At 36.2% G+C, this 14,451-nt stretch overlaps 1 protein-coding gene across 1 annotated transcript; it reads right to left on the reverse strand.

The window, feature by feature from the left end:
* Positions 1–1,311: 1,311 nt before the first annotated feature.
* On the reverse strand, positions 1,312–8,789 carry LOC142174705 (cullin-1-like). The gene is made up of 20 exons (XM_075240793.1): positions 8,620–8,789; positions 7,125–7,285; positions 6,886–6,985; positions 6,312–6,497; positions 6,145–6,192; positions 5,672–5,875; positions 5,461–5,538; positions 5,277–5,366; positions 5,098–5,178; positions 4,944–5,003; positions 4,273–4,302; positions 4,099–4,185; positions 3,488–3,637; positions 3,335–3,390; positions 3,140–3,260; positions 2,889–3,050; positions 2,664–2,807; positions 2,358–2,576; positions 2,085–2,252; positions 1,312–1,691 (listed from the first exon to the last, which is right to left on the reverse strand). Exons 2-20 carry the CDS (start codon positions 7,259–7,261, stop codon positions 1,590–1,592), a joined length of 2,223 nt encoding a protein of 740 aa, XP_075096894.1. The 5' UTR covers positions 7,262–7,285; positions 8,620–8,789; the 3' UTR covers positions 1,312–1,589.
* Positions 8,790–14,451: the final 5,662 nt, after the last annotated feature.

Genomic DNA, 14,451 nt, shown 5'->3' on the forward strand with positions numbered 1-14,451 from the left:
TACATTATTATACAAATGAATTCTATCAATGGAGCTTCACGGGTTCTTCTTCTTCCTTGGGCATCCTCTGAAATTTAACTCAAATCCAGCATAAATCTACTTCAAATCACTTGAAATTTAAGTCTTGAACTTCGGTTGATAATTCCAATAAATTGGGCCAACATTCATTCCAAACAACTAACAAATCGGAAAACCCATTCTGAAATCAAATCTTTGAACCATAAGTGACAAAATTACAGAACAATGCACATAAGAGATTATCATCTTTGAATCTTGAAGAAGAATTGAAGGAGAAGAACAATGGTAGAAAATTTTTGGGGTGTAAAGGCGTGACATGGGAAGAAGATGAAGGAAGAAAAAAAAAGTGGGCTAATTGATGAAAAGTAATTTTAAGGTTATGTACAACCTGGGTTACACTGGGTAAGGGCTCCAAACGTGGGCCATTTTCTGATGGGTTGTTGGGCCAAGTGACAAGGGGTGTAATTCTCCCTTATTTTATTCACAATATGTATTTTTTCCTTTGACAATATTTATTTTATTCAATATATATATGGCATTCCTTTTCTATCCTTTTTCATTATCCAAATATTTACTGTACATGATACTATATATGGTCATGTTCGTTTCTAGCTTGCCACCAGATAAATTAAGGGATTATTTGGTTCGCCGATAAAGTTAAGCAAACGTTATAATACAAGGATCATAGTACATGAATTACTTCTAATCACTGGATTACTAAGTGTTTATGTTTTTTTGGTCGATGGTTTTTTCGCTGCATTAAAAAAAAAGAAATATATATTGTTAGCCGTTCCCAAAAATAATAGCGGATAAAATGTATATTTTTTTTATGTATTATATACTTATAATATACATATACAATACACTTGTTAGCTAGCGAATGTAATTAGTTTTGTCCGACCAACCAATTTATATTTTGCCCTTAAAAACAGGATACACAAAGTATAGTATAAATATTTACAATTTTACCCTTCTTTTTAAAGTAAATAAAAGTTGAAACTCTTGAGATAGAACAGCAAAAGCAACAACAACATCCCAGTGTAATCCCACAAGTAGGGTCTGGGGAGGGTAGGATGTACGCAGCCTTACCCCTATCCTGGGCGGCCAGAGAGACTGTTTCCGATAGACTCTCAGCTAAAGAAAGGATGGACAATGTATAGTATAAATGTTTACAATTTTACCCTTCTTTTGAAAGTAAATAAAAGTTGAAACCTTGGAGATAGGACAACAAAAGCAATCAATTTGGCATAACTGCAACAACGAAAACATTAAATTTATACAAAGATACCTCACTTTTGCCACAGATAGTAAATACATAGTAATACTGCAAAAATTTATACTGCAGAGACTGCAAGTATGAATCTTTATACTAACTTCTTAGAGAAAGTTGGTTATATCTAAAACTGCAAATTTCTCCTACTCATAGGCAAAGTACAATTATCAACCTGATACTGCAAATAATTTGCCTTCTAGGACTAACAACTCGTTTTCGACCAAGAAGTAGCAGTAGTTATTCAATGTAGTGGAAAGGGCAGTAAATGTCACAGCAGCCATTGCATCATGTCATTGCTTTAGGCAATGTACTTGTACGTGTTCGTGTTCTCCAGGTCTCGTTCCAAGTAGTCTCGCGTAATAAGATCTTCAATCCGCTTTTTGATTGCTTTGACATCAGGCTACATAAGTAAAACAAATATTGTTTCAGGAAAGTATTGTCAGAATAATTGAAAGACGATACCCTTCGATTTGTCTATAAGCAAGCAAGTAAATGAAATGTCAACATGTACGTACTGATTTCGAATAAAACGTACTAGAAGCTATTTGTCTTGCATTCTATTATTGTTAGATTTTTATTACTGCTTACTGTTCCTTTCGCTTCGTTTTCTTATTATCTTGTTATTGTTATTGCTTATTGCTACTGCTTTCTTTCATCATTCCTTGGGATAATGTGTACGCAGACCTTACCCCTACCTTGTGAGGATAGAGAGGTTGTTTCCAATAGACCCTCGGCTCAGAAAAGCATAACCACCACATTAATGAATACAAATGGCTGAAAATTTGCTGCATACCTTGAACATTTTGCTCAACTGCTCAACACACTCCAAAATTAGCTGTTGATGAATTAGAACTTTTTTGGCTTTCATTATACGCAGAAGACATGCATCGATTGCATAACGTCTGTCCTTTCCGACTTCCTCAACCATCTTTTTCCTATCATCCACAGGAGGCAAAGGGATCTGGATGGTGCAAACAAAACATGATTTTAAGAATAAGTGCCAACTTATACCTTTTACAAAGAAACATCATTAGGAAATATGCGAAGTTGTAAACAGTATCTATACCCGAATTCTCCTCATTTTGTCAGTGAACTGTGAGTTGAACTCAAATTGATCAGTTGATGAAACACTTTTACTGCTCGGCTCCTTGTTAAGAATTTTATACTTGGCACATGACACGGACGCCAGCACTCTGACCAGGTCATCGTCGGCCAAGTTTAACTGAGTCTTGATGTCTGAGTAACTCCATCTATCAGAAGTATTAAACAGTAATAACACAGCAGCCTGAAAAAATAGGAAGGTTATTAATCTAGAACCATATTTAGTCTCGAGCCAGGATATCGCAATGGAACTACTTGACAAATTGATCACCTGATAAGTTCCCAATGTTAGTTCAATAGTTTTCTGCTCAAACTTTCCGTTAAGGTTACATTGTCCCAACGAAAATATCCATGTCAATTTCCTGTGTTTCGTTTTTTTCGTGTAAAATTCCTTGAATGATTCCACGCCTTTTGCCTGAGACAAACGAAGGACAAAATGAAGAGCTCAGATCAGCAAAAAATTGTCGTATAACTTAACAAGAGAAGCACATTATACCATTTCCTCAGGAAGATTCAGATCACAAGATTTATAACTAGGCCAGAATCCAGTTGTAAGAACAGTGACAGTCGTATCGATTCCAGGATTGGCTGCAGGGTTGTTGCTGATATATTCCTGAAAATGGTTCTGATTTTCCTTCACCAATGACAAGTCTGTCACCTGTTTTTAAATTTCCAACCACTCGGTTTATAAGATATTTGAACGGACGGAAGAGGCAAAGCATTACAAGTCCATTACACTATTCTCACCATTCCCTCCATTTTGGATGTAAATTGTCCACCACATTGTTGCTTTAGCTTTGATAAGATAAGCCTTTCATGATCTTCATTGGCACTTCTATCAAAAAGCAATCGGCGAGAAAGCTTCTTCCTATCAATCAATAAAGACAATTAACATACCGAATGGTGAAAGATGTAACAGGCAACTAAAATGATTATGCCAACCTGTAGAACTCAGCGAAAACATCTTTGTCACTGATGTATGTAACAAGCTTGACCACCTACATAAAATGTAAAATCATTTTGACGGTATTGTTAGAGCAGAAACATGTAGTTTGACCACCAAAATTGAAAAGGGATGTCAAATTTTTGCTATACCTTATCCAATGTATCCTCAATAACATCATCACTGAGTTCTTCGCTCCCACCTTTCTTAAGAGTATTATCACAATAATTAGCAAGGAGCTCTGCTGTTGAAGTACCGGCAACACCTTTGTTACAGAAGACCTCAAATGCTTCTTTCAGAGCCTATGAAAGTAAGAATTTATACATCAGCGAGTATGAGGAAGTTTTCGGGGAATGCATGAACAAGATGCTCGACTCCTTTTATGCACACTTTACTATATCATATTTAACTGTTTACATAACTATCTAAACATCTCAAGTAATAGTGATAACGTCTCAAGCAGTAGCAGAACCAGAAATTTATATAAAGGGATTCAAAAACAAAATTAGGATGTCACAGTTGGGATTTAAATCTATGATCTAAAGCAACTTTCGAACCTCTACCACTACAATACTTAAAAGATTTCATGTCAAGGGGATTCAACAGCTCACATATGACCCCAAAAAAATTATTTTTACCCAATTTGCATAGTATAATTTTCCGAGGAAGGGGGTTCAACCCCTTCATACTACTTATTTCCGCCACTGGTATCAAGTAGTCAGAAAATAAGGGATCAGTGCGCAATGGTCAACAGCTAGAATACCTTGTGAAAGATAGAGTTATTGGCAAAACAGCCTTTCACAAACACCATATACTTGTCATGCATCTCAAATGCCTTCTTAACAAAGTCCTGTGGAAAGAGACGGATACATCATTGAACCAACTAACGGTTACAAAAAACGGATCTTTAATCAAAATACAGAAATGAATATTTTACCTGCTCATGTGAACCACCAGAATTTTCAGCCTGAGGAAGAACATGCACATCACAATTAATAAATTGAAATATTAGTAAATTACCGTGCAGAACAACATTCCTTGGAAACCATAAGCATAACAATGGCGCAAAATCACCTACAGATATATGTTCTTATTCTTGCAAAATCTTTTTACTCTACTCAGGTTCTAATTTCTTGGAAACTTAGTTTTCTAAGATTAGGATGCTGATATCATCTACTTAAAACTCGCATGGACTTTAGATTGGTTTTACATACTACGCAGAAGCGGGGCCAGGATTTGAAGTTTATGGGCAACATTATAATTCTTTTAAGTTACCGGGTTCTAAATTAATAATTTGTATATATACAATGAATTTTTGAAGACAAATACAAGGTTTGAACCAAAGCTATAGGGTTCGGCCGAACCCGTAGCCGACACCCTAGATCCATCCTGCATACTAGCATCCCTCAAAGAACTCAGATGGAACACTTGTGTTTTGAAGGATAAATCTTTATGGAAGAGGAACTAATGGAAGCTAAGATTAAAGTCAAAAGACTTGTTTTGAAGGATAAATCTTTATGGAAGAGGAACTAATGGAAGCTAAGATTAAAGTCAATAGACGATATTGTCAAGTAAATCACAAATTTCAGTTACTATTAGATAACAAACCTTGTTATTTGCTGCATCTGCAGCCTGTTGCACCACGATCAAGCCTTCGGCAGCAACATGCTGCAAAATATGTACCATCAGAAACTGCTTAACTCCAATCGGGACAAAAAGGAAGGGAAAAAAAAAAGCCAAATGGGGTAGAAGACTAAAATACCTGCTTAAACATTTCTGCTACTAGTTCAATTCCTTTAGGAATTTTGTGGTATAGGCTATACATTCGAGATAAATCCTCAATCTGTATGATGGAGAAAAGAAAGAGCGTCAAATACAACATAAAATCCTTAAAAATAATTAAACACATAACATTCAACAGCAAAAAATGGGGTTTAATACCTTCCCATCTCTAAGCAAAGCTCGGCATCCAGAATCCTCCTTCTCAAGCAATTGATTGGTATATACAACCAATAGCTGATTTTGCACTTTCTGCGGCAAAAAATGTTGGTCTCAGCTTTGAAAAATCAATCCAATCAAAGACATATTCTGAAATTTCAATGCAGAATTAAACTCCAACACTGACCTCCAGAAGTTTTGTCTCACTGCTAGAGTGCAGATAATGAGAAGCTCTATCCTTCTCTTTTTGCAAGCACTCCTCTGCCTGTATTAGCAAAGAACAGGCATTATATTAGAACCTGTTCCGGTATAGGAAAAGGAATACACGAGCAATTTCTTGAGGTGAAAAAGTTAGTGAAAAAGGAATACACGAGCAATTTAGTGAAAATCATTTATACCTTCAGCATATATTCTGGACAAGAATCTTCAACAATCCAGCTTGAAGCTTTTCGAGTATAATGACAGGCAGTATCTCTAAGCATAGCCTCTTCAAAGTCATTAACATAATACTCCATCTTCCCCTTTGCCATCTCAATATATAAATCCATTACATTCTTCAATAAAGCTCTGTCGATTTTCTCACCCTCACGTTCAAGATCAATCTGATACAAGAAAGATATTTCATTAAACGTTATACTAGCACGTAGAATTATAACTCATTGACCCTTACATTATTGGTCCTCCCTCCAAAATAATAGCCGGCAAATGTATATGTTTTATATATTAAGTATAAATATGCGTATAATATACATTTTATACACACATTTGGTGTATATGTTTAGTATATGTTGGCTAGCGCCTGTAATTAATTTCGGCCAATTGGCCAAAAAATGAAAAAATCCTAACAAATAAAGGAAGAAGAGACACGTGCCAGAGCTATCACAGCATCTGTAACTCTGCCATTCACCTCCTGAAAAACCTATATTACACAAACACAAAAATGGATAGAATGCACAGCAATGATATGAAGAGTATTTATACTAGAAGTAATTTAGAGAAGAAGAATTAAACAGCAGAATAATCACTCCAAAATCTAACCAGATCCCGGAAGCAAGTCAGACCAACTTCATTAAGTGCAGGGACTTCGGCTCGTTTGATAAAAAACTTGTCAAGATAATGGAAGAACTTTAAAAGCCACTTGACCATAAGTTTATGAGACGCCCATCTTTTCTCAAGCTCCTTCAACAAGAATTCATCGTGCTTCTTTTTCAGAGAAGGCAAAACCTAACAAAGCAAATGAAAAATGGTAAGTATTTTCTATAGCATAGCAAAGCAATGAGCTTTAGAATCTTCACTTTCTCTATCTTTTTCCTTCCTTTTAAATATTTCAAGGAAACTAATATGCCCCAAATACAACTCAAATTGAAGCTCATCAAATAAGTAATGAAAAAAAACGCGGGACTTAATACAAACTACTCCAAGAACTGGTGTCACGAGTCATGAAGAAAAATACATCATCTATTTGAATATACATGAACAGAAATACAGACTGCAGGCTACCGCGAATAACTGGCGGATCACACATGTAACTATAAGCTAATAAGTTTCAATCCCTAATGTATCATTAGAATGACGTTTAAGTAAAGAGAAATCTCGATCCAAAGGTTCTTACATTAGTGTTGATGTAATCTTCAACTGCTTCCTTGTACTTATCATACAGCTGCTGAGAGTAATCATGAGGAGCTTTCTGTGTACACATGTTATAGATAGTTCTATGCTTCAAATTAAGGAGATACTTGCTTGTGTAGAGAGAAATACAAATTAAGACGACGAGATAAATATAAACAAGAAAGGGAAAGGACAATTTAGAAAGAAAACATGCACTCTAAGCTCAAGGAATGTTGAGGATACGTGTAGAGCATCACATATTCGTCTGAGCTGAAGGACTCCGGCTCTCCTTCTAAGATTACTTTTATCTTATTGAGTCCCTTCTGAACACACTCCATTCCTTCCTCCAATGGGATAGTCTTCTCCTCAGTCTCGTCCATCTTGGAAAATTTTGTTGGCGCGATCTAATGTCACAACTAAAAAGTTTGTTATATGCTAGTGGTGGGAACATGAACAAAAGTATTAAACTGATCTAATCTCAAAGAATTTACATACAGAATATCCAAACCGCAAAACACACACACACACACACACAGAGTTTTGGGAAGGATCTGCAAAGGCTTGCATATACCCTTTCACCTATCCATAGAAGCATGTAAAACACATAACTCAGCAAAAATGCCACGCCGACTACTAAAAACTAAAATTTCTTTGAAACCATAATATGATCAAATAGAAGTATTAGTATCACATAAGCAAAAATTTCAACAAGCATTACACTGTCCAAGAGTTCTAGCGGAGTCTACACCAATCCAAACCAACAAGAAACATAACAACCAAGAAAATTAACTAGCAGATAAAAAATTTCTTAACATAATCTGCCTTAAATGAACAACTTAGTAAGGAGGAAAATAGATATAGATGATTCATGTAAGTGACCGAAGCTAGATCTAGCCCTTCGCGGCAAGTTTAACTGAACCTACTAATTTTGACTCAGACCAAGTATACATATGCAATTACATATATATGTGTCTTTGTGTGTATAATACAATTTAATCGACAGGGCTCACTTTGAATCCACTAACTCTAATTAAATCCTGGATCCGCCCTATAAAGTGAACCCATATGATGATAAAATTCAATAAATTGCACCTATTATGAACTCGCTGACTCTTAATTCTCAGTCGGTCTTTATGAAGCTGACCACCTAATTTGGCACTAATGCGTAGTCGATTGATTGATAGAAAATGAAGAAATCGAGTTCAATTAGAAACGAACACTCATAGAGCAAAATGGACATAGAAACCCCAACTTTAAATCCTGAATTCGCCTCTGTTGATTGATAGAAAATGGAGAAATCGAGTTCAATTAGAAACGAACACTCATAGAGCAAAATGGACATAGAAATCCCAACTTTAAATCCCGAATTCGTCTCTGTTGATTGATAGAAAATGGAGAAATCTGAGTTCAATTAGAAACGAACACTCATAGAGCAAAATGGACATAGAAACCCCAACTTTAAATCCTGAATTCGCCTCTATTGATTGATAGAAAATGAAAAAATCGAGTACAATTAGAAACGAACACTCATAGAGCAAAATGGACATAGAAGCCACAACTTTAAATCTTGAATTCGCCTCTATTGATTGATAGAAAATGAAAAAATCGAGTACAATTAGAAACGAACACTCATAGAGCAAAATGGACATAGAAGCCACAACTTTAAATCTTGAATTCGCCTCTATTGGTTGATAAAAATGAAGAAAATGAGCTCAATTAGAATGCGCTAATAACATACTAGTTAAGGTGCTAACTGCAACAGATGAATAGATCTCTCCAACTGTGAAGAAAATTACGACAATGTGAGATTAATTGGCAAAATTTCCAATGGGATAAATAAAACATGAAACCGTGAGGCTCGGTTGCATTTTGTTGAAAGTTCTAAACCCTAAAAATCGCATCATAAAATTTGAACGAACAACACGTATAAGTCTATAATTTTCAATAAAAATGGCGCTATTTGGACGGAAAAGATGTGGAATTCCGTATATTCTTTTCTTGTCTGCATTTTGTTTATATTTTAGAGACTAACGAACTTAACTGTCATTCTTCTTTTATTTTACCTGCTTTGGATATTTTAAACTCTAAATGTCCCTATTCAAAAATATTTGATAATATTCAATTGGAAATATTAATCTATTTTATTTAAACAACTTTTAGTGGAGGGTTTTGAGGTTGAGAATTAGGGTAGAGATTAGTAGAAAGACGTGCATGTCTACTTTTACAGTATTTGGTTTCTTTCGCTTCGGTTATTTATTATCTTTTCTTGTTGTTGGTATTGCTTGTTGTATTTTGCTTTTTTTCATCTTTTCTTGAGTTAAGGATATATCGGAAACAGTCTTTCTACCTTCACAAAGTAGGGATACGATCTGCGTATATATTACTCTTCCCAAACCCCACGTTGTGGGGTTACACTAAGTTTGTTTTTGTTATAACTTTCAAAAATCCAAATTCATATAATTGTTAAAACATTGACGTAATCTCGTCACTATCATAATAAAAAATAATTCTAACTATTGAAGAATCATTTATGATAAGATACTATATATACATAAAGGTGGGGACAAAAAGTCTAATTTCAAAGTATATTGACAAGAACCTTAGGTAGACATACACCTAATAGTCATGTGATTGGAAAAACTTGAGAAACATATTTCCAATAGTATCTCTAATAATCTTGGTTAGTACTAGTACAGTAATTACTGTTTATTTTATTTAATATATTATTGCTTTTTATGTTTAAAAACAACTTGAGAAAAAATAAAACAGAGTTGAAAAACCCAATTTTATATTGATTTGGTTTGATTTATAAATTAACAAAGACGACATAATTCGTTTGCTTATCTTGGGGGGGAGGGGGGGTTAACTCAAACCATGTAACCCCATAATGACCTTTTTTTCCTCTTCATGAATTTTGACCTTTGACTCCAAAGAAAAAAATTAATCATCATATAAAAACAAATCACACTAGGACTATGCTATGTAATTACTAAACTCTAGGACTATGTTTCCCACTTTATTTTTATTTTTTTGGCAATCCACTAGGCAAGTGTCTAGGGCTAGTTTTTTATTAATAACAGAAAAGAAAAATACAACAATTAGAAAAAGTACAAATAAGGGGGACAATAGCACCGATATTGTTACTCATATGCCTTGGCTATATAATCACTCATCTGTGCCTCACATTGCCTATGGCAGCCTCATGTAGAGGATTCATGGTGTAGCTGCCTGCAAAGTCTCACGAGGGTATATAATCTCATAGCCGTGTGGATATTTTCCAAAAGCATAGGACCAAGGCAACACAAACCGGGCTAAACCTTACCTTACTAATCCTATTGAGGCATAAAAAACCTCACCTACTAGCATGCATGTAAAAAAAAGAACTAGAAAGTACCAAATATTCATTGATCATCACAGAATTTATAACATACTCTGTGATGATATTACAAATGATTATACTAATATATGGTAGAATAAAATGATGAAGGAAATACAATGTTGTCCCTTCTTGTCCAAACTTGTAAATTCTTCAATTTGTAATTCTTTTTCATCACAACCCCAATTCTTCAAGATGTATTCAAAATTCATGATTTCTTTTTTGAACGATTGGACTTTGTAGATGCAGTTGGGGCGGCCTTCTTTTGTTTGGCAACTCTCATTGGAGGTCGCCTAGCATTTAAAAAATCACTAACCTTGTCATCCCAACTATTTTTCCTTGTATGAGATTTGCAACTTTTTTCACTATGCAATGGTGATAAATCCCCTTTTCTTGCCGCGTCTTCTCTGCACTGTTGTAGCATTGCATCTTCTTCTCCTTGTTCAAAAAAATCTCTCCCTAAATTCACAGGTTGTGGTTCATATTGAATCGTATGTAGTGACACCAAGGCATATTCTCCAATTGTCACCATTGCCTTACTTTGTTGTTGTTCAGTGTGTTGTAATTTGTTGTTATTCCTACCTACAAGACCTGTGCTAGATGTAATAGGATTTACAGGTATGGAACTTACCATAGCTTCCAAAAGCTTTCTCTCCTCCTCTGAAATAACTGGTTTAGTGTTCATCAGTTGCTGCTGCCCAGATTTTGCTCGATCAGCTGTAGGATGTGCAGCTTTAACAGACTGCCTTGTACCTGCTGTTGCAGCTTGACTTGGACTTGTAGTTGGGGAACTTATGTTAGCACCTATAGTAAGCCGCTTGGAAGAAGTTGCTACATCTTAAGGCAAAATTCCAGTTAGAGCAATTGGAATTGCAGCACTAGGAGACATTCTGGGAACAAATGCAGTAGCATGGAGGTTTAATTTGCTCGTAGGGACTGTTGCAATTTTCCCATGAGACTTTGACTTATCTAGAAGCTCCTCACCTGCACTCTCCTACTCCATCGCCCCAGTCCTCCTCTTCATCTTCCTCTCATTGATCTTGCCACAGTTTGGATTTAATAGCCTTAAGCCTCACGTTTGTTTGTATAACCTCGTTGTTATTCCCCGTTGACAACATAAGCTGCCCAGATTCACCTTCAAATTTCCCAAACGACTCCACAGATTGAGAAGGGATATCATATACGGAGATGTTCAAGGTTGCCAACGGTTGTTTCAACAAAGTAGGCTTCATCATCATTTCATATCGGGCATCCTTGATTATATTTTCTACATTAGGATTGGAAAAATGCAACTTAGGAGCATTGGAGCTGTGTGTTTATGCCTTTTGCGCATCAACAGGAACAATGTCCTTCGAAATAATTATTCGATCACCTGTGTTTGTGAAAGTTTGCTGCTGTGTGTTACTGCCTGGGGCTTTTGGTTGCCCATTTTTTGAAGTTGTGTTCGTCAGCATAGCAGAGTGATTATCAACAGTTGCAATCTCAAGTCGAGCACCTACGTCCTTTGCATTTATCTGCTGTTTCCCACTACCTGTAGAGCTGGTTTTTCCAACTATTGATCGTGTGTCATCATCCATCTGTTGCTCCCTATTTTCACCCTCCTTCATAACATGCTCACCTTCATTCACCAAAGCATCAAAAGAGTTCAAGACCCCAATAACATTTGATGGAACAACCTGATTTTGCGCACATGTAGCTTGCTTCTTGTTTGTCGATTTATTCACCACTGCCCAGTTTTTGGTCTTTGTATCTGAGTTGCATGGAACTGCAGCATTTTGCCTTGGAGTATTCGACACCTGCCCCTCAACATGTATGATTGTAGCCTTAAGACCTGATAATCTTCCAACAATATCAGCTGCAACATTAGTTTTAGGATCCCCCATAGTAGCTCGATAACCAGTTGTGTTCAATGCAACAGTAGCCCCCACATTTGAACATATAATAGGTGCTTCAATTCCAGATTTCTGTCCTACAAACACATTTGTTCCATGATTCTTGGCATTGATTGCTCGATCAGCTGTTGGTTCAGCAACCCCAACAGCATCTCGATCACTAGCTCCCTTCAATGCAACAGTAGCCTTTAAATTTTTAACTTTAGCATCTCCACGATCATCGCCAGCAGTGTCATCCAACTTCGAAACAATAGAAGCATCTCGATCAGCAGCTTCCATTAAATTTGCATCTTTTGACACAACTGTTACTGTATTCTTGGCAAAGAGTGCTTGAACAGCTGCGTCTAAAGTACTGTCATCCATCAGCCCAGGTTCAACAGCATCCTTTGGGCCTTCATTAGTTGACAAAACAGTTGTAGCATTAGAAAAAGCCAAATTGTCGTATGCTTGCACAATTGGATTCACAGCATTGAAAATCCTTGCCAATGCTGTTTTAGCAGGGACATCACGTGAAGGCTTAGGAGGACCTTTATCATGCACAGTAGTAGCATTCAACACAACTGTTTTTTCATTCTGAAATGCACCAACATGTTTTTGCAAACCAAGTTGAAATTGCCTCGTTGCAACACTATTTGCCTGTGTATCTCTACCAGTTTGTACATCAAATGGTACAACCTCTGAATCCGTGCATAAGGTTTCAGCTTGTCTACCTGCTTCAACTGGGATTTTATCAATTCTAATTACAACATTTTGTACACCTGCAGCCACAGTCATAACAGGCATTCTTCTTTTTGCATCAAGCAATTGCCTCAAATCCCCTTGAAATTTCTTAACTGATTGACCTTCATTATCCTTTAGCTGATCTTCATTGTGCACGACAGTATCTCCTTCACCTGCCCTGCTTCCAGATGCCATTTCATTCAAATGTCGACATGTTTTTTCATCATGTCCTTGGTGTTTACAATGGTTGCAATATAATGACAAATTATCATAAACAAACTCTTGAAAAACTTCAACCATCCTGCCCATTTGTTTGTCCAGAAATTGCAACTTTATTTTATCAGGGATTTTATCCATCAAATCAAGGATAACCTTCACCCTTGCAGTACTAGGACGCGACTTGGTCTGAGTTGCTTTGTCAATGGCTATTGGTTTGCCAACTGCTGAAGCGATAAATAACAAAGCCTTCATTGCAAACAACTCAGTTGGCAGATTAGGCAATGAAATCCAAACCACTGCCTTTGTTGTTTCCTCATTTACATTAAATCCAATAGACCATGGGAATGTTCTGATTTGGTGCTCCCTACCATTGTATTTAAAGTAGTTAACTGACCTTGCAAGTGAATTGACGAAGTCGTCATGTTGATCGACCCTAATGAGCAACTGCCTTGGTGCAAGTTGCCCGATTAAAGCATGTCCTTTGATGCCAAAAATTTTTGGCAATAAACTTCTCAATGCGGATAAATATGGAGAGTTCGAAGAAAGTTTCACTACAATAGCTTGATGCAAACCTTTCTCCTTTGCAAATTCCATCCTTTCTTCCATTGAGAATTGAATTGTTGGAACTCCATGAATAACTTCAATATGTTTCAAGATTTTTTGATTCGATGTTGTTGCTACTTTTGGTTGATACAACTGGGCAGCGTATGAATTATGTGTGCTATCATTTTGAACATTCTTTACAGGTACTTGATGTGGCTCTCCCACAGCTTGGAGCTGGGGAGAGACGAAGGCAGCCATGGCTGGTCAAAACATCACATAAATGACGCGAAGAACATCAAATGAAGCTAAAATCCGGAGAAATTAAGATATGTAAAGATTGGTTATGAATTTGAGGATGAAAACAATTGGGGATTGTTCTCTAAGACAAGGGGGTTCTTTTGAGACCAATCTTACGATCTTACCTTGCCGGACGCCGGAGTTATGGGGCGTGAATAGTGGTGGTGGCACTATTCACAGAAAATCCTAGAGAGAAGGAGGAGCATATATATGTGTACTACTTGCACATTCTGTAATATTGATTTTTTTTTTTGTGTTTCCCACTTTATTCTCCAACAGTTTGCAGTTTAAGACTCCAAGTTATATTAATGTTTTCTTAGTCGCGACGACCCAATAACTTAAAGAGATAATCGAGTTTGAGAATTTTTTGGGAGAAATTTAAAAATAGTCAAATTTACAAGTGGTCATTCAAAAATAGCTACAGTTTCAAAAGTCATCGAAATTTAGCCATTTTTCATGTAAAGATAAATATGAACGAAAACACTATTCAAAATCCAGAAAATACTACAACATAATATACTGG

This window comes from Nicotiana tabacum, chromosome 3 (genome assembly GCF_000715075.1).
Source record: "Nicotiana tabacum cultivar K326 chromosome 3, ASM71507v2, whole genome shotgun sequence".
NCBI lineage: Eukaryota > Viridiplantae > Streptophyta > Magnoliopsida > Solanales > Solanaceae > Nicotiana > Nicotiana tabacum.